General features: G+C 25.4%; 1 protein-coding gene across 2 annotated transcripts; it reads left to right on the top strand.

Moving 5' to 3' along the window:
• The first annotated feature begins 4519 nt into the window (after positions 1-4519).
• Positions 4520-23371, top strand: LOC103576457 (PDF receptor). 2 transcript variants are annotated; one of them, XM_053738447.1, is made up of 13 exons: positions 4520-4744; positions 5211-5318; positions 11651-11796; positions 12925-13028; positions 13937-14081; positions 14221-14323; positions 14695-14812; positions 16131-16200; positions 16278-16363; positions 16690-16870; positions 19593-19707; positions 20794-20887; positions 23296-23371. In XM_053738447.1, exons 1-13 carry the CDS (start codon positions 4663-4665, stop codon positions 23306-23308), a joined length of 1365 nt encoding a protein of 454 aa, XP_053594422.1. In that variant the 5' UTR covers positions 4520-4662; the 3' UTR covers positions 23309-23371. The 2 variants fall into 2 exon arrangements, with proteins under 2 accessions (XP_053594422.1, XP_008554899.2); XM_008556677.3 differs by having other exon boundaries at positions 11642-11796.
• Positions 23372-23971: the final 600 nt, after the last annotated feature.

The raw sequence follows: 23971 nt of genomic DNA, 5'->3' as shown, positions 1-23971 counted from the left end.
GTTTAAAAATAAAATTTCTTAACCATTTGTCTCTTTTCTCCTTCTGACTCTTTATAACTTAAATGAATAAAAAGTACTTGAACATTCAATTTAAAATTATTTTCGTTCATTTGAATATATTATCTTAAGAAGAAAAAAAATTTCATTGAACAAAAAGTTATTAATTGTATTAAAAACAAAGAAAACGCTTTTCCAAACAATCATTCTAATTTCAAATATTTTTATAAAATCTCGATATTTCACAAAAGAAGAAAAAAAAACAACGAAAAATTTAATAAACATCTTCTTGTTTCTATTCTAATTTCTTTTTAAAAATCGAATGTTGTTAAATAAAATGTAATAACTTAGTGCATGATGTAATGTTGAAGCGATGAGGAAATAGTAGATGTGACCTACAAAAGAAACATTGTCCTTGGACCTCATCATCATGACCTTACTCTCTATCTTTATTCTTTTTCGCTACCTCTTTCTCTATATCGATTGTCCTATTTAACAGCAAAAGTACAAGTCTTTACTCTCTACACACTTATATATATATATATATATATATATATATATATATATATCCATATGTTTAGTAACAAGTACTTCCTTATGAAATTTATTGGTTTTGCCCCAAAACAATTTGATTATTTCATAAATACAAAGCTTCCAAAATTTTGAGCTTTGTCAAAAAAATTTTTACAGATCACTGATAATTTTTTCAGTTTAAAATCATAAAAATATCTATCTTTTATTATTTTTTCATAACTACTTTTACAATTTAATATTTTCGACAACTCATTATTTAACTCTAAAAGGAAACGAACATATACATATTAGACCAATTCAAAAAAACTAACTATTCTTTCATTTTGTGAAGAACACACTCTTAAAAGTTTCAGTAGGATAAAAGAAAACGCCTGTTAAAATTTGAGCCCTTAATATTAATATGAAGTGCTTCCTGATTGCAATTTTATATTTTCCACAATAACACAACATTTAATCACTTAATAATAATAATATATTATTTTGAACATTTCAAAATTTTTATGATTATTTTTCTTAACGAAAATTTATCATAAATTACACATTTACACATCACCCAAATTTAATACGATATTTGGTGTAATTTTCATACCAAAATTTTTTCACCGAGTCCAAAAATTTTTGACAGTGTATATATAGTGATAGTGACAGCAGTAATGATAATAATAATAATGACTTAGTTGATCTCTGTATGCAAATCTCATGTATCTGTAAGAACGAGAGAATAGCAAGAATAGATGATATGTGGAAAACTGATTACAAGACCACGAACACATTCAAATAGATGGAAATGTATGGAATCATTATTATTAAAAGCAAAGTTTATAAGGTGGTTAGATTCACACCCATCAACTCAAATGTGCATCTTATAATTGCGATTATAATAAATTTAAAATTAGTTTATTGCAAACTATTTTCTAAGTAATTGAATAATAAATTAATTCATCAACATCTTTTACTTTTACATGGAGAGAAATATCTAATAAATTTACTCGCTAATTGTGAGTGAAACTGGGGCAGGATAAATAATTACTCCTCTGTTACTAGATAGTGATCAATGATGCGGTAAAAAAACTCAATTTGGTTTAATTTTTAGATAAAAAAGACTAAAATAAAACAGAAGGTTTCAATTTTTTTTTGGCCCAGGTTTATTTCAAATTCTAGGGTAAATTTTATCAAAAAATCAATTCTGTAGAATTTGTTCCGTATTCAAATAAATAAGAGTGCAATTTATATGTGATTAAATATAACTATCTAATATTCAACGTTACTTTTCAATAAACCACATTAATTTACTTAATTATTGAATTTATAAAATAATTTAGAACTAATGAGTCATTAAATCCTACAAGTAATTTTAATGAATCTCAAGAAATCCAATCAGCACATCTTGCTACTTACTGAGTACATGAACGTACTAGATTTACAAAAAAGTTTTAAAAAACTTTTGGACTTTATAATTGATAATCCATTAACTTTTTAGTTATTCAGGTGATGCTCTAAAAAAAGAGGAAAAGACATTTTCTAATGCTTCAAACTTTTTAATCAATCTTGGACGATTCTAATACTTTTAAATAGAGTATTGGCTTACAATTTATTATCAATTTTTTTTTTTTAATAATTAACCAGAATTGAACCGATAATTATTTCATTTCATATTTTTTTTTCTCAAAATTATATTTGAATTTTAATTAATATACTAAAAAATTTAATTGGATGTCAAAATTTTTAGTATTTATTCTTTTTTTTCGACTAAACATAAATTGGCGATTGTTCAGAAATATTGATTAAAATATATAACAATATAATTTCAAGTTTCTTAAAACAATAATTGATATTTAATATAAAATATTTGTTGATTTTGTAACAAAATTGCAGATTGAAGAAAGTAAATTCTTCTCACTTACATCGATTTCACATAAAAAAAAAATTTATTATGTTTATTTATCGATATATAATGTATGATTTATGTGATATCTTATATCATTTACTATTTCTTCTATACATACCATACACATTTCTTAAATGTAATATAAAGAAACTTTTCTAGACCTTGTCAGAAAAGCCGGATGACAGTCGACCGTGAAATAATTGGATTTAAAAGTCAACGCTGACATTGAATATATGTGAAATATATATATATATATATATTTCTTCATTAGATAAAGTGTAGAATTCTAGGTCATTATTTTAATTTATAATTATATTTTTTGTAAAAGTGGTCACTCTATAAATGTAAATGCTGCAAAATATAATGAGTTGATATACATGATGATTTACATGTGTATTGATATAGTTTGTCATTCATAGTTTCGCTGACTCTACTTTTATGCTTGTTATCTCTTGAAATCCTCTCCGGATTTCCCGGATAAGCGGTGGTCAACTATAATTTGACATTTTTTATTTTTTATTTTAATTTTTCAAAAGTATATCAAACAATAATTTTCGTTACTTGACTAGGGAACAAATTTTGAATAACATTAATTTATTTACATAAGTATAAGCAGGAATAAGTCGGACTATTGTATACGGATAAAAATGGAGACAATAAATGTACAAATTTTTATCATGCTGTCGATAAAACTACTACTTTAAAATAGTTTCGGGCACTATGATATAGTTCAAGAAATTAGAAATATTAGTTGACTATTTTTTCATTTCCATTCCTTTCTAGTTACCACAACTATGCACTTTTCTTTCAGTGAATGAGTGAAAATTTTTTAAAATGCCTATTAAGAAGAGATGAATTTTTTTTCATCACCAAATATCTTTTATTATCGACGGAAAAGAAAGTTTTTATTAATATTGTTAATAAAGTAAATATTTAAAAAAACTTTTTTCAAATTTGAAAAATTTTTTTTTATTTAGATAATCAGAAAATTTTCTCCGTTCCAGTACTTGAAAAATTATATTTTAGTTTTCTCTAGTTGTCTGTTTAGTAAAAAAAAAAAAAAAATTATTTCCATACTTACATCTTTTTTTATTATTTTCATTTTTATATTCTTGAAAAGTTTTGCGTAGTTTTGATTTAGTTTTCAAAAGTTTCATTGTGTACTCTTTTATAACATACTTCTTTGCAAAATAAAGAATTAGTTCTTTATTTATATTGAGTATAAATTTTAAGCATAAAAATTAATATATTTAAATTTAAGTAGTTTTTGTTTCACATGTTTATAAAATAAAGAAAAAAACTTTCTTTTATTTAATATTTCCAATCTTTTTGAAAGCCTGTTCAATGTCCAGTTGAAAAGAAATTCGATCGATATTCCAATCTACTCCCATCTGCATTCATGCGAAAGATTTGATCTGAAAATATATTCTTTTAATTATCATTTTATAGACATTTGCTTATAACAACAATAATAATAATAATAATTTTTTTTATCATTAACTGATCATAATTATTAAATATATAATTTATAAAATAACTTGAAATTTTATTTTTCTAGTAGTTGCTGATATTCACTCATTGATACCTGACTTGAAGTGATTTCAATTAATTGAACAGCTGGAATTCATCGTGAGTTGATTACTTGAGAACTAAAATCTGCTGTAAGGAAAATTTTTTATGACCTTTTATATATATATTTTCAATGATATACATTATATTATAATTATTATTATTTTTATTTTAGGTTTAACTTAAGCAGAGAAAGAAAAATGAAAAAAAGGAAAAAAATTTAAAGCTTGTAATTAAAAATGTCATATCATTTACTCCGATATACCGATACTGATGAATTTAATAAATAAATATGAATGGCAAAAATATCATGGTTAAAATATCAACTAACTTTTTGCGTAATATAAAAATAAAGAAAAAAAATATATAAAATTTTATTTACTTCTAAACTTCTTACAACTTCAAATGAACGAAGTTAATTACGTGAATGAATTATCGCATTAGTGAATAAAATTTTACTAGAGCAGAAAGTTCAAAAAAAAAAAAAAGCTAATAATAATAAAACTGAGCAGAGTTAAATGTCGAGAAAAAAATCAGCGAGGGCTAAAAATATTCATGAAGCGTGAATTGATGAAAAAATTTAACCGTATGGGAAAAATTAATTGGCTTGAAATGTGAGAAAAAATACGAAGAAAAGAATTATTAGAAGAAACAATAAACCAAAATAAAAAAGGATGTCGGATTTCTCGGATGCTAATAACAATACAAAAGAACTTTGCGGGCTTCAGCATCACAACTTTAGTATTCCTGATGGAGGTATAATTTTCTAAAATTTCAAATGTACATGTAAAAAAAGGTGTAGTTGAAGTTACCACAATTGGGAGTACATATACTGCACTGACTAGTAATATATAGGATGACTACACATTTAGTAATGGCTACTAGCCTATTGTGATACACAAACTGTGGTAACATCTACTACTGTCGTTGGTTAAACAACTCCTTGGTAAATGACAGCTGTGGTTCTTACTACTCCACATAATCTCAAATATATATTAATTGTTATTTATTATTTTCATAGTATTTAAAAAGTTTGAAAAATTGTAAAATTTATATCATATTGTTGTAAATTTAATTGTATGTTAATTTAACTCCATCATTTTTTTACATGTTTGAATTTTCATAAACTTCATAATTTATTTTTTTTATTCTTTCAAATTAATCAATATTTTGTACGGATTATTTTTCGTCTAAAATATTAATATAAATGATTTAATATTAGAAATTTGGTGCAATTGGGTTTGGGATTCAATTCTTTGTTGGCCTCCAATAAAAGCTTCGTCCACTGTTACACAAAGATGCCCATTAGCCAACGGAATCGACACAACCAGTAAGTATTTCCACATTTTTTTGTTTTGTTCCTTAAAAAATGATTAACGTCGATCAATATTTAAAATGAAGCGATCATTATAATTTCTTACTCAATTTACCGCAATTGCTTGGCATAAACATTTCATTTCTCATTCATCACTAGTGTTCTTCATTTTTTATTTCTGTTGCTCGATTCATTGAAGTGTAAAAAAAAGTTATATTTTAATAAAATAATGCAGCATTGTAAAAATTTCAACAACTTTTCAAGGAAATACTCAAAGCCATACCCAGTTTTTTCTTTGAATTTTTATTAAATGAAACTATTTGCATAACTAGAAAGTTTTTTTTATTCCTTCAAAGGTACGTTCTTAAAGCTAAAATTTAGATTTTCAAAGTATTCTTCTTTTAAAGAATTTCACAACAATTCACCATGTAAATATTTTGAGCTTTTTGAAGTTAAAAATTTTTCTCATTTCATTCAAGTGAATCATTCAAGTTGATTACACGTCAGGTGGCAATAATTTTTCATACACAGTAGATCATGGTACAATGTATGATATTAAAAATTCCATAGAAAAGATCAAATAGTACAAATCAGTGGATATATATATTCTCGTTTTTTTTTTTGCAAGGTATTGTCAGTTAAAGTGCCGGGTAGTTCTGAACAAAACGTTTTGAATCAAAGTTATATAACATAAATTAATTATACTCTAATATTATATAAGTATGTATCCAATAAATAGATTGTTTTTTTTTATTTGTTTTTATAAAAATTGGAGTAAAAAATTTCGATAGCAAAATTTAATTTTTTTTGTGGCTCATTTTATGGATATGCAGAAAAAATTAATTTCTTGACATAAAAAATTTACTTGCCCCAGAAATTTTTTGCACTATAAATTGAAAAGAAAAATTTTCTCAGTGCAAGAAAAAATTTTATAGGGTTAAAATAAATTTCTTGTGCCAAGAAATTATTTTTTTTTTTTAGTGTATATTTTACTATGATAAAATATAAAAGCCTATTGAAGTTTACCTCATAGCAAGTTATATGTAGTATAGCGAAACAAAAAAATATTATAAAACATTCACTCCGGGCAGAATTCCAAAAAAATTCAATCTCAAATATCTTGACGAACATCACAGTAAAAGTGTACATTTAGCAATCGTCATAGCTTACCGCAAACGATGCTCCAGTTTTTCTGCATGCTGTAAAATTCTATCGGTGCCAATCTACATGTTATTCATTAGAATCTTTTTAGATTGAAATGAAATGAATAATGGAATCATCAATGAAAATTTTGAGATTTGTTTGATTTGAATTTAGTACATCGCACTAATGAACCGTTTGTGAATTTTTTCTTTTATGAAAATACATATTTCCTAATCAATATTAAATTACTTCCGTAGTGTGAACTATATACTGATACTCCCTTCAGCTTTGCTGAGTGACAATCGTATTTTCACACTTCAACTTTTTTTATGATGAAGTTAATGATTTTTGTGTAAGACTTATTGAAAAATGCCAAACAAGTTTCAAAAAAGTCATCAATTTTTCAATCAATTAATAGACTGTTATTTAGTTCAAAATCAACTTTTAGTTTTGCTGGAATTTTGTTGAAAAAGAAGATGATCGGGAAAATAAATTTTCCCACTTATTTGTCTGAAAAATTCGACTTTCGATCAATTCAACTCTGTAGAAAAGTTGCTAATTAAACGTCTCTTCGTTCATTAGTATTGACTTTTTCATCATAAATGTATAAAATGATTATTTTTTAGTTTAAAAATAAATTGCGACTAACGTCACGCATCATTATATTTAGGTTCAATTAAAACAAATAAAAGAATTTAAGTAAATAGCGCGATAACTAAATAGAAATTTTGATAATTTTATTAATTAAAAATAATTGATATTTTTATAATATAAAAGAACAATTTTTTTTAAAGTATACTTATCATAATAAAAAAAATTTTTTCATTAGCGACGATCTCTTGCTCTTTTTTGTCAAACTTTCTCAAACTCCTACAGATACAATCCTCTACGATACATTATAGCGTCTATACATAAAAACTATAGATTGTTTGAAAGGATCTCTATTGTAGACGAAAACTTTATAAATTTTCATCGAAACATTATGATAGATAGAGGGATATATTTTTTTTTAATTTAAATATCGATTGAAATTTTCGTTTACAAAAATTTAGTAACCTACATTATGTTATCTAAAATTATTAAAAGCTTTCTTCAATTTTTTCGTAAGAACAAATCCGTATAAATTTATATTGTGTTAATGCACTATTTCAGGTTTAGAGAGTAAACCTATCAATCTTATTAATTAAGTCTTTACTTTGCCGTTTCAGTTACAGCAGGGTTACTTAATGTAATGGGTAATATATATGTATACAGGGCGCGGGAGCATTATTTTTCATAGTATTTCCTTAAGTACTCCGTTTTGCTTTCCTCTTCCCTATAAATTATAAACATGGGACTAAATTAACTAAATTTAGATTTTGTATGTATTCAATACTCTTTATATGAGAACTTATGAAACACACTCTGTATCAAGCTATATCAGTATACGATGAATTGTTGACTAAACTTTGGAGTTTATGTAATATTGAGTTTATACATCAACATAAAATCCCTATGTAAAACTCAGTTACTTATCTAACTAAATTCAAAAATTTATTCATGACTATTAATATTAACCACATTACGAAAACTACTTAAATTGTTACATAAGAACTTATAGTGAATAAATTAATAATATACCAATGATGAATTTAGTAACTATCAATTCAATGAAATACTTCATATACAGTTACTTAGTTAATTATAGATTTAATATTTAGTATATTTAATTAAAACCAATTGTGTTTGACTGCATTAATAAACGAACAATACATTTCTTGATTTCATTGAATGAATATTAATTCAATTAACATTTTATGCTAATGTAATTTTAATGAAATATCGACCCTATGTCATCTGTTATCAGCAAATAAAGATGTTGACATAAAAGTAAATATTATTTTTTGACTGAAGGAATCACTAAATCTCTTTTGTAGTACTTCTTTTTGAAAAATGAAATAAGAAGCCCCAATTATTAACCCTATCGAAAATAAATATTACAAATAAATTATTGTGTATAATATTATATATTGTCCTATATGACCATGATTAACTTAAAAAAAAAAAAAAGATACTTTAGAAACTGTATTATTTTAATCGGCAGCATAAATATGCATATAAAATTATAAAACATACAAACAGCAGAGTAAATATTCAACCTTCATCATTATTTCTTTTACTATTTATTTATTTTTTTTGGTGTGGTTACCGTATTTTTTTTTCTTTTAAAGCAATAAGTATTTCTATTATATTTTTTTCAGTTAAAAAAAAATATTGTCATTTGCAAAATAAAGCATTTTAGTATGCTTCAAACAGAGGTATGTAAATATAGGGGAAGGGGGGGGGGCAAAACGGGGTACCCCCAAAATTTTGTAAAAAAAAATTTTATATTTTAAATGGTTTTTAAACATTCCAAAATCACTTTTGTAAATATAATTGAGCGTTATTTTTAATTTTTTTTGTTAAACTTTTTCAAAAATCAATTGTCAGTTAAAAAATATTAATGACTTTTGTTTTATGATAAAAACTATTAAAAATGTGTTTTTCTTCTTTTGTATCCAATAATCGTGTAAAATATAATTTTTCTTTACGAAAATTACTTGCAAAAAAGTTTAGCTTAACCAAATTCATTTAAAATCCAGAACTTTTTTTTTTTACCTTTTTTAGAGGGTACCCCATTTTGCCCGAAAAAATGAAAAAATTTTTTTTTTAACGATAACTGAAAATTTTTTCTATTTACTTTGAATGCCATTAAAAAAAAAAAGATTCAGTGTATTTGAGTCTTCGAAAACTTCGTATTTCCTTAAGTACCCCGTTTTGCCCCTCTCTCCCCTATACATATATATATTCACAATAAATAACTAAAATGCACATGAATTTTATTTAAATACACATGTGTGCATACATACTCTAAGAATAAATTAGTGAAATTCACTTCGAATCAGTGGATAGTCACTATTTCTTCAGCTATGAGTATATATATATTAATGTGTTGTGTATAGTTTTATTTATAATTTGTGAAATTTCAATTTCTCTGTATTTTAAAGAGTAAATTACATAATAAAAATAATATTCTGAAAAACTTGTATTCCGATGATAAAATATTACATGTTACATATGTAACTACTCAGTGATCCATAAACATACCGACGTCATCACAATGAAATGAGCTAATATTCGAGAGAGGAACATTTACGGAAAGTACTGAAGTTTGGAAGCTCTTAAATACTACTCGTATTTGAGATTGAATCAAAAGGAAGGGGCTGGGTTTTTGCACACTCATTCATGTATATCACATGCACAAGATATATCTGCATAGCAGTCAAGGTCATATCTATTGGACATTCCGTAGAAATTGGAAAAAAATAGTTGCCAAGGAAACATAAAACGTTTGCCTTATAACTGTTTCTATTAAATATATATTGAGTTTCTAACTATTATATACAAAACTGATCATATACGTACAGTACTTTATATATATATATATATACATATATATATATTTAATTTTGTTGTACATTTTTTTCTTTCATCTTTTTATTTGCCTTTTTTATATATATTTTCTTTTTGTTCTTTACCTACAGTATCATTTCGCGAAATTTGTTCTCAAACAAAAAAGATAAAGAAGAAAGATGATGATGATGATGATGATGATGATGATAATATAGTAAGAAGAACCACGTTGTCGTGTGATTTGTGCTCGACAAGTGGATGCCTTTTGTGTTTATCATTATTCATATGCTGCTTTCTTCTCCTTTGTGTACTAAAAATCTTTAGTATTTCGTCACTTGACTTTATTATTACCTTTTTCTTGCAACACTATAAAGCGAAACTAATTTTATAAATCAATAAAAAAAAAATTTTATTTTTATACAATATCTTCTAAGAAATTCAATTTTAATGTTAGTGTTAATTTTTTTGCTTCTCTACATCGACTTTAATCTCAAGTATTTCATTATATAGAGCTTAAAAATACTTGTATTAAGTGAAACTTGAAATAAATCGTTATTCGTTTGACTCAAGTGAAATAGGAAAAAAAAATCGAAAGTGATAAGTAATTGACTTTTTTTACACCCAAGTTTTTTTCATGATTTACATGATAATACAAAGTAAGAATTGAAAAAAAAAATTTATAAGCTTAAAATCGCTGAGTCACCCGAATATATAATAATTTTTCTTTTTTAACTTTTTCTTTACTTATATTATGTATAGATATATCTTGTGAAATTTTTTTAAATTCACTCGGAAGGAAAGAGTCGGTCGTGTTGCCATTGACGTTCTGTTCATGAATCTGCATTACGAACATTCCCTACTCGACCCATTTTGCTACAAGCCGCTCCGATTGTTCGATAGTGCACGGTTGCTCATTCTTCGTTCTATGAAATATATAAATAGTTAAAATTGTCATCATAATTTCAGAATGTTCACTTACTACTTTTTGCGAAATCAAAATTTCACATCAAAATTAATTTTGTGGCACAAGATCACATGATCACATAAACAATATTACATAATACTACAGGTTACACTCCTGGCGGATCCGAAGCCTGCAATATTTTACCTCAAAAATGCGGTACTTGACTATAAACGTGCGAATTTACTGCAAAATTACGGTATTGTAACGGTAAATTAATTAATATAACGGGACTGAAGTACACCTCCGTTTTACCGGAGGCCGTTTCCGCACCGTTTTGGGCATACATGCGATGCGAGGTCAGCCCCAGTTTCTGACGACGACACTTTTAGCCGAAAAATATAATCAAGTGACGACTAAGGTGGACATTAACCGGAGGTATAATAAAAAAAATCCTCATTCTTTTGGGCCAAACACTGCAAGCATTTCAGGAAATAAAGAGACTCTGGCCGCAGTGGGCTTGAAAAGGCCCCCGTAGTGAAATGAAATTTTTCCCCATACCCTATGTAAAGGGCTTCCTCCACTTATTCTCTTTCGGGTTCCCAACAAGCTATTATCCGCTTGTTCATTCCCTGATAGATTTTCTACTTTCCGAGCCTTTAGGCGCTCTGATTATTCAAGTCAAATCGAAGTTTAGAGCAGCTCAGGGATTGTACCGTAAAGTGAAGTATTGTACTGCGTTTACAATGTTTACGGTTAAAATGCCGTATTTTGCTACAACTTACCGTAAAAAATAAAAATAGTAAATTGATAATATATTTATTAACTAATTAATTAATCATCTAAATTTAATGTTAATAAGAATTTGCAGAAAGACGCTGCAGTGATGATGGAAGATGGTTGGGAAGAAATGGAGAACGCTCATTAAATGGTTGGACTAACTATACCCCATGTTTTACACCGGAAATGCTAATACTAATTCGTAAACTTTACACTGGTGATGAACACGCAGCCAAGGTAATTTATAAATTTATTATTTAAATTCAACCACTTCATTTTTACTCTGTAAAAAAATCGGTCGTGAATTTTTAATTCTAATTCACTCCGTCACTCAAAGTTCCCGATTTAAAAAAAAATCACTTTAAGTGGAGCAAATAAATTAAAAGTTTTTATTTGTTGAGTGACTTAAGTGGATGTAAATTTTATTTTAACCCGCATCCACTCAATTAGAGTTTCAATGTTGGAATAAAATGATATTTAATAAAAAACAAATTATTATAAAAAAACATAAATAAATAATTGTCGTTTTTATACTTGTATATTAGTATTCCATTCCGCAATATTTTTATTATAAATAATGTAAATAAAACTTCTCCTGGGGGTGAATTGTACACCGAAGAGACTAAACAAATAAAAAATTATTCGCTTCGCATTTAATCCGCGCTTACTCTACACATTTGTTAGAGTTTATAAAATATGGAAGTGAAAATAGTTACGCCTATATACATTTATTTGTTCCTCGATATATAAATACATTATTAATTACTACTAATTAAAAACATATAACCTTCTCATATTTATTAGTCAATATAACAGAATAAAATATTCTTACTTAGCTTGAATACACAAAAGTTAAAAAACTGACATTATATATTCCTGTAGGATTTTCTATGATAAAAATGACCCAGTTTTTTTTTTTTAAATTCCCATGTGAGACGTTTACAAAAGAGTAAAGTTATCTAGTGTGTCATTGAAACTTCATACGCATTAATAAATAATCAATACAATTTATTATCATGTTCCCTTTTGTAATTTACTTCATTTATGTTCAAAATATATGAAAAAAAATATCCAAATTCATTATCCGACAATATTTTCTTTGTTTTTTCGTCTACTTATTCACCATATCGTATTTTTTCTGTTGACAATAATAATGATACGGAAAAAGAATTCTTATTAATATTTTCTTTTGTTAGAATTTTTTTTTTTCAACTTTGTATCACAATTTCGCTTTTCCCGGAGGTTGAAATACCCATACATTGAGCTGAGAAACACTAGACTCTTTGAAGATTTTTTTTTCTCAAAAGTACCAGTATTTTCCTATTTAATTTTTTTCTTATCTCTTCCTTATTATTTTCTTTTAAGATAAAATTGGATATTGCTGAAAAGACTAGAACTCTTGAATTCGTTGGATTAACAACGTCTCTAGCAGCATTGCTGATATCTTTGGCAATCTTTTGGAGATTTCGGTAAGTCAATATACTATGCAGTGAGCTGTTATATACATATACCTCGAATCTAAAAAGTGATTTCACTCGAAAGGCAATACTATATACATTTGTCAATATATTGTTTGTAAAAGCATGCTTGAACGATTTTTACAAACAATTGCCTTTCAATGATACTTTAAACGTATCATTACACTTTCTATAATTGAGGTCACACCCTTGAAGCATTCAGCTTTTATTTTAGAAATTTTAAATTACAATAACCAATTTTTTTTTTTTTTTTTTTTTTCATTCATTTTTTGTCTTGATTTTTGAATAAAAATATTTTATATAATTCTTAAATATTTATTAAGAACAAAAAATTATTTTTGAATCTATTAAAATATTTTTGTCGATTTAATTTATTATATATTACGGAGACATGCCACCGGACCTCTTTCTCACCCTCAGAAAAATAAACGGGACTTTGTTTCATTCGTAAAGTAAATAAAATTTTTTTTTTAATTTTTCTCGGAGACGAATTAGAATTTTTTAAAATACGAAATTATCAGCCCTCTGTTAAGGTTTTAAAAAAGGCTAAAGACTTCTATTTTAGGTTTCCAGTTTTTTCGTGAATTAAATTGAATTGAAAATTGGTTAATGTTCCCTCTTAAATTAAAGAAATTATTTAGGAAAAAAAAATAAAAAGCTATTCTGTAAAGGAAAATCTGAAAAAATTCATAGATCTTTTTTAGCTTCCTAACTATGCAATAGAATTGTTGCCAGTTTAGAAAATTCATTTTTCAATAAACATTTTCATCAAAATTTAAATGCATGTAGGCTGTTTACAGTAGAATATTTGAATATTCATGAATACAAACAACCCGTGTTAAAGGGATTAGGGTTAATTTTGACGACAAAAAAAAATTTCTAACTTTTTTAATTTACAGATCGCTGCGAAACACAAGGACAAGAATCCACAAAAATCTTTTCGTAGCTATGGTCATACAAGTTATCATTAGATTAACATTGTACATTGATCAAGCATTAAAAAAATCAAAAGTCTATGGATCTAATCAGGGAATAAATAATGTTGTAAGTTGTATTAAAAGAAAAATAAAGTCATACTTTAAAGAAACGTTAAAATATTTTAATAGATTAGTTGTGTAACGATTTAAAATCTAATGAAGATATTTTGAAATCCAATAAATATGGAATTATTTTAATTTTTCAGGCAATTTTGTGCGAGGCAAGTTATGTTCTCCTTGAATATGCAAGAACAGCCATGTTTATGTGGATGTTCATCGAAGGTTTCTTCCTTCATAATATGGTAACAGGTAATTTTCCATCGTTTAAATTCAATATTTTATAAATGGTCCTCCCATGTCTTCTATCTTAAATAACTTTGAAGATTATTTCTATAAAAAAAACGTGAAGCTGACACAATAATTTTCGATTTCCGATTTTAACTTTTTATTTAGTAATCATTTTCACTGACTTTATTAGGGTTATAAGTTATCTTAGAGAGAAATTTACTTCCACTCCGGCTGCCGGATAGAATTCTATTTCTTTTATGATATTAATTGCTTATTAATGTGTCAAGAGACCGTTATCATTTTAAATAATTTTTTTTTTTATTATTTAGTTAGATATTGCATGTCAAATCCTACTGTATTTTTTTATATATTTATTAAATGCTTGTGAATAGTGACAGTCTTTCAAGAAACAAGTCATTATCGAGTGTATCGATTAGTTGGTTGGGGACTTCCAGTTGTGATGACATTAACATGGGCTATTGTAACTGCTGTTTACTATCGTCCTTCAAAGTAAGTATATTTTTAAAAAATAACAATGTGCAAAAGTACTTAGACTTCTTAAGACATAAGATTATAAAAAATATTTTGTTTTAATGAACGGAATCTCTTTATTCATTCTAAGAATTAAAGAGTGAATCCAGAGTACGCGAGGATTTTATTTCTATTCAAATTTACTCCGTCATCTGTGACATCTGAAGTTTTTAAAAAAATTATTTCACATACGGAATGAATAGAGAGCTTTTCTTTTAGTAGAGTGACTTCGAAGTATAACGTGGATTTTATTAATGAGTGTAATTTTGAAATAAACTGTCTTCTACAGTGAACTTCAATTCAGCGGTTTTAAGTAAATAAAAAATTATTCTCTTCGGAATTTATTCGCGCTCACTGAAAATTTTTTCTAATGGAATCGATCCACAAAAAATTTGTGTGAAAAAACAACAGATTGCATTAAAACACAGACTATTTATATAAAATTGATATTTTTATTAAAAATTTAATTTTATTTTAAAACTTGCCATAAGTGCTTTCATGGCGACAAGAGAGTTTTTAACATAAATTTTCTCTTAATCTAAAAGTAACAACAAATGTTATTAATTTATAGTTTCATGTTGGATAACATATTTAGTGTTGAAAAAATAACCCGTGATAAATTTTTCAGTTATTGTTTACTTTTACGGTCACCGTTTTTGTTTTTTGCAATAAAAACTGAAACAAAGGATAAAATTAAACTGTACATGGAAAAAACAATACAGTAGTGGCAACTCTCTGAGATAGTATTGAGTACTTTTTGTAAAAAAAAAATTTCGAACAGTACTGTATGCTATCTAGACTATATCCACTACTCTCTGGATAGTCCTGAGTAAAAAGTTATGATACTGAAGTTAGCCGACGTCTAATATTTTTTAGATTATTTTTCTCAAGATAAATTATAAAAAAAAAAATTTTTGAAAAAATTGCAACTATAGTTTTTTAATTTTTTAAATGTGCATATTTTTTATTTTTTTATTTTGTCATTAATTTGGTTAAAAAAAAATCCAAAAATTTTTGAATGTCTGTCAATTTCAGGATCACTAAAAACTTTAGAATATTTTTTTTACACAAATGAATAATGTTAAGACAGCAAAAAAATTTGTGTAAAATGTTGTTTTAACACACAGTTTTGTGTTAATCTTTAAAAATTTTTTTTTTACTGTGATGAAAAAACGGACGCCCGTGAAATTGAATGATTACCCAAGAGTCGTTTTTAACTCAATTATGATTGTGTATGCTCTATACTTTGTTTACTACAAAAGCTAATAATTTTAATTTAAAAATATAAATATTTTAGATGCTGGTGGGGATACAATCTCACATCATACTTTTGGATATTAGAAGGCCCAAGAATGGCAATTATAATGGTGAGTATAACAAATCAGCAAAAATGAAATCATAAAAATTTATTAAAACTTTAATTAATTAATTATTTTTTATTTAGCTTAACTTTTTATTCTTAATGAATATCGTTCGAGTATTGGTAGTAAAGCTTCGACAAAGTCGCACAAGTGAAACCCAACAAGCTCGGTAAGTGAACCATAAAAGCTTTATTAACGCCTGTATGTAATTTAAAAGGAAACCAAATTGAATTCCCATAGGGTTTTAATTTAAATCTTTCTCTTATCTTTTTAATCATTCTATTGATTAACAAATTGAATGATCGGATAAATTACATACAATTAAATCTCACTTGATTAAAGTCTACACAATACTAATTACTTTCATTAATTCAATATAATTTACACAAGAAACCATGTAATTTATTTTAGTGATACAAATATTTAATTTTATAAAGAATATCTTATTATTCTGTATTACTTCTTAATATGTTTATTACTAAATAAAATTTATAGAAAAGCTGTAAGAGCTGCGGCCGTACTACTTCCGTTATTAGGAATAACAAATTTAATATCAATGGCTGCAGCACCACTTGAAACAACAATTTGGTTTGCCATTTGGTCTTACACGACACACTTTCTTACCTCATTTCAAGGCCTCTTTGTAGCTACGTTGTACTGTTTTCTCAATGGCGAGGTAAAATTATATACTATATAAACTATCATTAATAAGTAATTCAAATTTTTATTTTATACGAAGGAAATGAGTCTCTGATATTTGATTAAAAAGTATTAATGCAAATCAACAAATACATTTCTTTTACTATTTATTATTATATGTATAGTAAAAATCATAAAATGCTATTACTTTTATTACTAATTAATTCGTATTCTTTATTAATAGAACAGCAATTTTTATAAAGAGTTTATTAAATTATAATCAAACGTTGTTATACATATCCTTTTTTTGTAGAAATATGAAAATTAACTAAAAACATCCAAAGTCGAGATCTTATCGAAAAATCGTCGGCAAATCGATAACTTGAAAAGAAAATAAGGCGAAGCGAGCCTGCATCAAGTTTTATTTTTGACCCGGGAAAATTCAAATTCGAAAATAGTAAAAATTACACGATTTCAATCACGTTTTAAGTATACAATAAGAATTTAATAATTTCAACTCATATTTTTAAGAAAATTTCTCTATATCTTTTTCTCCGTGTACAATACTATTGTATCGATCTCTCGTAATTAACGTTCAATGTCGCTTTCTGAGGTTCGTTACTTATGCATCGTTAATTCATCTACTGAATGACGTATGTCAAGGCCATAGATATCGTACTAATAATCATTATTGAAGATTAGGTGACCATACACAATTATTATGTTCAATCGGATGTATGATACTATTAATTTATTGAATATAATATTAACAGTATAATTTGGGAAAAGCGAGGCATGCTGACGTACCCAACCGAGTAATTAACTTTTATCGGTTTTAATTGCCGTTCACAATTTAATCTCATAAATTTTTAATAAATCTTTCATTATTTTTCAATTTTTAAACTTTAATTAAAAATATTTTTCCGAGGCATGACAGAGTATCTAAAAAAAATTGCTGTGTTATAATTTTTTTTTCTGATTCAAATTACTATGCACGATTGAATTTCACTTTTTTAAAAAAAAATTTAAAAGGAGTATTTAATTTTGTTAAGTTCATAATTGACCCATTTTACCCGATACTCTGTTTTGTTTGAAAACTTACATTAAATAATGAAACAAGCATAAAGATTTTTTTTCTGCCTAAATTTTTAAGGTGCCCATTATGCCCCAGATACACGATAGCCACTCACTCGCCCCTACATTTTATGTCGCTTTCGTTTAAATGTTATATTTTTGAATTTTAATGATTAATATAAAATGATTGTGTCTCTGCATTGTTGCGTCAAAAATAATTAGATTGAGAAATGAAAAGTTGAACTTTTCTTGTAAAACAGATTATACTTTATTATTATTAATAAAGTATAAATTTAATTTAAATTTTGTTTAAATAAAAGTTTTAGTATTTTAAAATTCTTATTTACAATTGATCGGCCAGAAAATTAAATTCCAAAGAATTCGTTATTATTTATCAAACAAACATTTTATTTATAGTAAATTTGATTGCTTTAAATCAGTTTTGTTTATGACGTTTTACAAAGTCTACATTATGCTCGATGAAAAACTATTTAAAGTACTTTACTTTAGTAAAGTTGTTTTTAAATTAAGAAGTTGTCGACGAGAAACAGTTACTAGCTATTTTTAAGCATGAAATAAATAAAAAAATTTTCAACCTCATAAATAAAATCTTTTTCATAAATATTTAAATATTCTTTAGTGGTTTTAAAAAATTATGTCTCAATGTAAGACTTATTTTTTTTTTCTTTTTCAATTTTAAAATCGCAAAAAATTATCAGTCAATAATAATATTTGTTTTATTAAAATTTTTTTGTACAAATTCAAATTAAAAAAAAAAATTACATTCTTTAATTTTTAGTTCGCGTCAAAATAAAAAAATTGCTTGCAATGAATATTAGACTTAAATGACAAGTCGGGTAGAGATACCATTAGTGGCCAATTTAGAGCCAGTTTTGGATACTTAAAAAATTTAAATAAAATAATTTGTAAAAGATGCAATGACATAATTACCCAGGACAAAAATAAAACTTAATTTAAACTGGATTTACCAAATCGAAATTTCGAGCCGTTTTTCAGAAGACAAACTCGACTTTTTTTACGAAGATATGAAATACGTTGAGTTTTTGTCTTGGTTGAGATTTAACTGGGTTACTTAGTCACGATTTCAGACGAAAAAGTCGAAATAAAGTCGAAATTGACTTGGTTTAGATTTATTCGACTCAAATTTTTAAGGCGAAAAAGTCAAAGCTAAAGTGAAACGCGAAAACCAAATTTTACACTAAAAAATAATGGTTGTTTTTGACAGTTCAGCAAGCCAAAAGTGAGGTGAATGACTAGTACTTGAATTAAAGACGAATAAGTTCAACTTGAAATGAAAAAAGTTCTAAAAGTTAACATAAATGTAATTTAAGTCAAAAAAGTCGAGATCTTGTATTAGGAAAATCGTCGGCAAATCGATAACTTCAAAAGGAAATAAGATGAAGCGAGTCTGAATCAAATTTTTTTTTTGACCTGGATAATTTTCAAATTGCGTTAAAAGATACTTTTATCACTCTGTTACAATGGAAATTTTATTGCATACTTCTTCATTACTTAAAATAAAGAATTAAATTTCCAAAAATGGAGCAGTGGTCAAAAATGGTACATCAACCCTACTTGTTACATTCGCATTTATTTTCACTTTTTTGGTATTATCAAAAATTTTAAGTAATTTTATGATAACGATTTTTTTTTTTCAATTAAAGGTCAGGCTTGCATTGAAGAAGACAATGTCTGTATATATGTCTCTTAGAGGAAGTAATCGGTCTAATCGTCGACTATCAACATTTAGTGCTTGTCACTCTCAACGAATAGCTGCAGGTAAATTTCAGTACCAATTATTTTTTTTATACTTTTTTTAAGTTAAAAAGTAATAGACAAAAATCGATTGAAATGGAGATGTCAAGAAGGAAATGTATTTTTTTTTAATGTGATTACGCGAGCTCTTTTCTTACACAAAATGGGGTAACTTTAAACAAATAGAAAATAATATTTTCAATAAAATTTAACAAGCATTAACGGATCACGTGTAAAATTAAAAATAAATACGATTTACGCTACAACTTGATAGTAAAATTGTTTTAAAATAAAAGTTTGCAGAGGTAACTTTCCGGTGTCTCGAGTTGTTTAAAAATAATTATAAAAGTATTACTTGTACATATAAATTTATATGTTTATATTTGTACACTTATTATTATTACTTTTTTGAAATTTAATTTCTAACATAAATTATTTTTTAAATTCGGTAGCATAATTACAAAAGTAATAAATTGCAGTTTAAAACTATTTCGGATGAACGAAAAATTGTGAATTTTTGTTTGACCGACATTTCCTTATATATATAATAAAATAACATCTATAATTAATAACTTTGTTTGAACTTAAAGTGTATAAACACTTAAACAGTAGAATAATATTAGCTCTCGAACTGTACACCGTATATGTACGTATATATCTCTCATATATATATATATATATATATATATATATATATATATATATATATATATATATATATATAATCAGATGTGATTTCGACGCAAGCACGCACGAAAAATATATATCTCAATATAATACGATATATGCGAGTTATATCTTCAATATCGTTGTATATATGCTATTTTGTCGACATATTTTTCCGGATATATGTTTTTTTTAATGTAAATTTTCGTCTAAATCATTAAGTATCACTTAAAATGAGCCTGAATTATTAGACTAAAAAAAGTTAATAAAAAAAAAAAAAAAAGTGTGTTTGCAAAATTTCACTTTTTACAAATTGAGCTGGTGTGAATCCGCCTCAGTATACAGTTGGAGGGTTGAAAATACATGAAAAATATACTTTGATATAAATAAATATGATTTTAGAAAGTAACATCATAGCAAAGGGTAGTAATATTTTAATTCCAGTAATAGATGTAGATGAAGATGAATTAGGGTCGAGCAGATGGATAAGACTGTGCTGTTGCGGCAGAGATACTTCACCTCCAGATCAACAAGCCGAGTAAGTTGAATATTATGTAATATGCATACCACGCAAATTGAGGATATTAAATGGATATACTTATTGCATACTAGTCTGTAAAAAATCGGAAAATTTGGAGTGATTACGGATTTTATTTAAATCCGCATTTACTCTGATTCGGAGTTTCAATGTTAAAATAAACTCCCCTTTGAAATGAATTTTACTCCAAGGGGATTAAATAAATACACAGTCATCCGCTACCCATTCACTCCAGATTTAATTTGCGTTCACTTCGCTAATTTTTTACAGAGTAGGATCTAAGACATAAATAATTATAGTTTATTTTTAATTTTATTATAATTGACCCGAATGTTTTCAAACCTAATATATATATATATATATATGCGGACGAATTTTTAAAAATTTTTATCTGGTCGGCTAAAATCATTTTATTGATTCATATTTTAAACCGAGATTTTTTACTCATTATTACAATTAAATTTTATTTTATAAAATGAAAAAAATATTTTACATGAAATTTTAACCCCATATTTTAATTTTCAAAAATCTAGTGGTTATTAATAAGCGATCTCATATGAATCATTTTTTTGTTCCATTACTTAATATTTTAAATTAATTAAATACTTTTTTACAAACCTTAAAATATGGGACTCAAAGTTATTTGGGCCTAATAAAATGTTACTTTGGGTTTGTTTATTAAAAAAAATTTTTTTTTCTATCAATATATCGAGTCAATAGAACATAAAGTAAAAATAAACTGTTGAAAAAAAGACAAAAAAAGAAAACTGTGAAGCTCTAAAACTATTTTTTCCATTTCGAAGTAGGTCAAGTCCATCTGCAGATGTGAACTATTGAAAATTATATTAACTCTGAAAATATTTAAATAATTTATTTTTCATAAATTATTTTATCAATGTTTGAAACTTTTAATTTTAAATATTGAATTTACGAATCAGCGTAGAAACTTTGGTTATTCAAAAGCACATACTTTATAAGAATACGAATTGGTGAAGTACAATTAAAAATATTTAGTAAATATGCATTCATAAAATAATTTAATAGAAACTTTAAATATTAAAAATTTTTTCAGTCTTTGATTCAACCCAGGAAATCTAAATACTGATTAAATACTTATTCGGCAAAATATAATTATCTCATATATTTTTTTTTTTTTTAATAAAAATTTTCAACTAGTAAATTATATTACTACGAAACGATCGATTTCATTGTGCATAAATTGACAGAGAATAATCTCACAAGTACACGTTTGGAGGATTAATTACTTAAGATTAATCTACTTTAAGAAGATTAATTGTAAATGCAAGTAAAATGTACAACTAATCACTGACAGTAAATTATTCTCTTCAAGTTATCAGATAAAAGTAAATGTTAAATATTTTCAATGCCGGATCATGTTAAGTCATAAATTACGTACTTTGCTGGATTTATTGATAAATTTGTATTCGATGGAATTTAGTACTCAGCAACAACACAAAATTATTTGAATTGAAATAAATTTTTTTTTACACAGAAAAAAAAAATAGTGGAAAAATTACAGTTTTAATTATTCGCAGTCCCTGTGCTTCGAAACTGTAAAAATTACATTATTTCTAAAATGCATAGTAATTATTACAGTATCATATAAGACATTTTTCAGTCCTTAATAGAATTACCTCATATAGTAACCCTGTTTGAAAATATAGATTGAAAAAAATTAAAAATGATGAAATTCGAATTCTTTTCAATAATTCAAATTCTTTTGTTTGTATATATTTCTAGGTAGCACACTTGCCTTTGTGACATCTATAAAATATCAGTTTTTATTTTTTTTTTGTATTTATTTTTTCAAATTTTTTATTATTATTTTTTAAATTTTTTATCATTAAAATGTTTCAAAATATATTTATATATTTTTTAGGATACATAAATTATACTTCGATTGATGATTTTATTGTATAATGAATATTGGTACATCTGATCCTTTTCAAAAAAATTTTTATTGGTAATATTTCGCAGATTACATGTAATCAGAAATATTACCAATAAAAATTTTTTTTGAAAAAGATCAGATGTGTCGATATTCATTATTATTATATATTTATTTATTATGTTAGTATACATTGGCATTACAATATACAATAAATATTCACAGTATATTGAATGCATGTATATAATATTTCCCAAACGTATTTTATAAATAACAAAGAAAATGTGGATAAAAAATGTCTATGAATAAAACAAGGATTAACAAAAAAAGAAAATTGGATGATCCTATGGAAAATCGTACAAATCTGCGATGTGAATACAAAAGTCCATGTCGCATTTGAATATATATTATTTCTAGCGTGATATTGTCTAGTTTTTTCAATCATTTCAATATTTTTATTTTTAGATCACATATTTTATATATATATCTTTGATTTCAGGACAACTGTTTGACCTAGGTGGTTTTGGCGTAAAAAACTCGCCAAAACGACGACTACTTATTGAACGTATTACCTCAGACTAATTATCTTAAAAATTAAAGTAAATTAATGAATAATTAATTTAATTAATAATCATTTTTTTTTTAATTACCACTAAGACGCAAAAAAAAGTTAAACTAACGGCTCCGAAATAAATAAGTGAAGCATTTATTTAAATTAATTTTATTTTATAAAATTTTTAACTGTAATTTTAATATTTATTACAAATATAAATAAATAATGAAAAGAGAAAATTTATGAGAAAAGCGAGCGATTTAAATTACAACTATTGTATGAATTTATCGTTACAATATATATTAATCTTTTAATAAATTTAATATACAAAAAAAAATATAATTAAATAATTGTTATGACCGCAATGTATGTGATAAATAAATTTAAAAAATATATTTATATTTAAAATGTCAGAGATAAAAAAGAAGTACTAAAATTTTTTGGTTTTGAGAAAAAAATTTTAATGTTTTCTTGTGACTCTTTTTATCAAACGTTGAATAAGATGCATATGTGTAATTATTTATTTTATAAATTATAAATATATTTTATTAAATTTATTTTAATTGAAATAAAAAATATATTAATGTTAAATATAAAATATAATATATAAAAAAAATTTATA

This window comes from Microplitis demolitor, chromosome 1, assembly GCF_026212275.2.
Source record: "Microplitis demolitor isolate Queensland-Clemson2020A chromosome 1, iyMicDemo2.1a, whole genome shotgun sequence".
Classification (NCBI taxonomy): domain Eukaryota; kingdom Metazoa; phylum Arthropoda; class Insecta; order Hymenoptera; family Braconidae; genus Microplitis; species Microplitis demolitor.
This window is presented reverse-complemented; position numbering and strand designations above follow the sequence as displayed.

Bases quoted from the DNA above. Each gene is read 5' to 3' on its own strand.
- LOC103576457 (XM_008556677.3), top strand. From the start codon at position 4,663: ATGTCGGATTTCTCGGATGCTAATAACAATACAAAAGAACTTTGCGGG. The intron at 4,745-5,210 runs GTATAATTTTCT...ATTTAATATTAG, and splicing joins CTTTAGTATTCCTGATGGAG to AAATTTGGTGCAATTGGGTT. The intron at 14,082-14,220 runs GTAAGTTGTATT...TTAATTTTTCAG, and splicing joins ATCAGGGAATAAATAATGTT to GCAATTTTGTGCGAGGCAAG.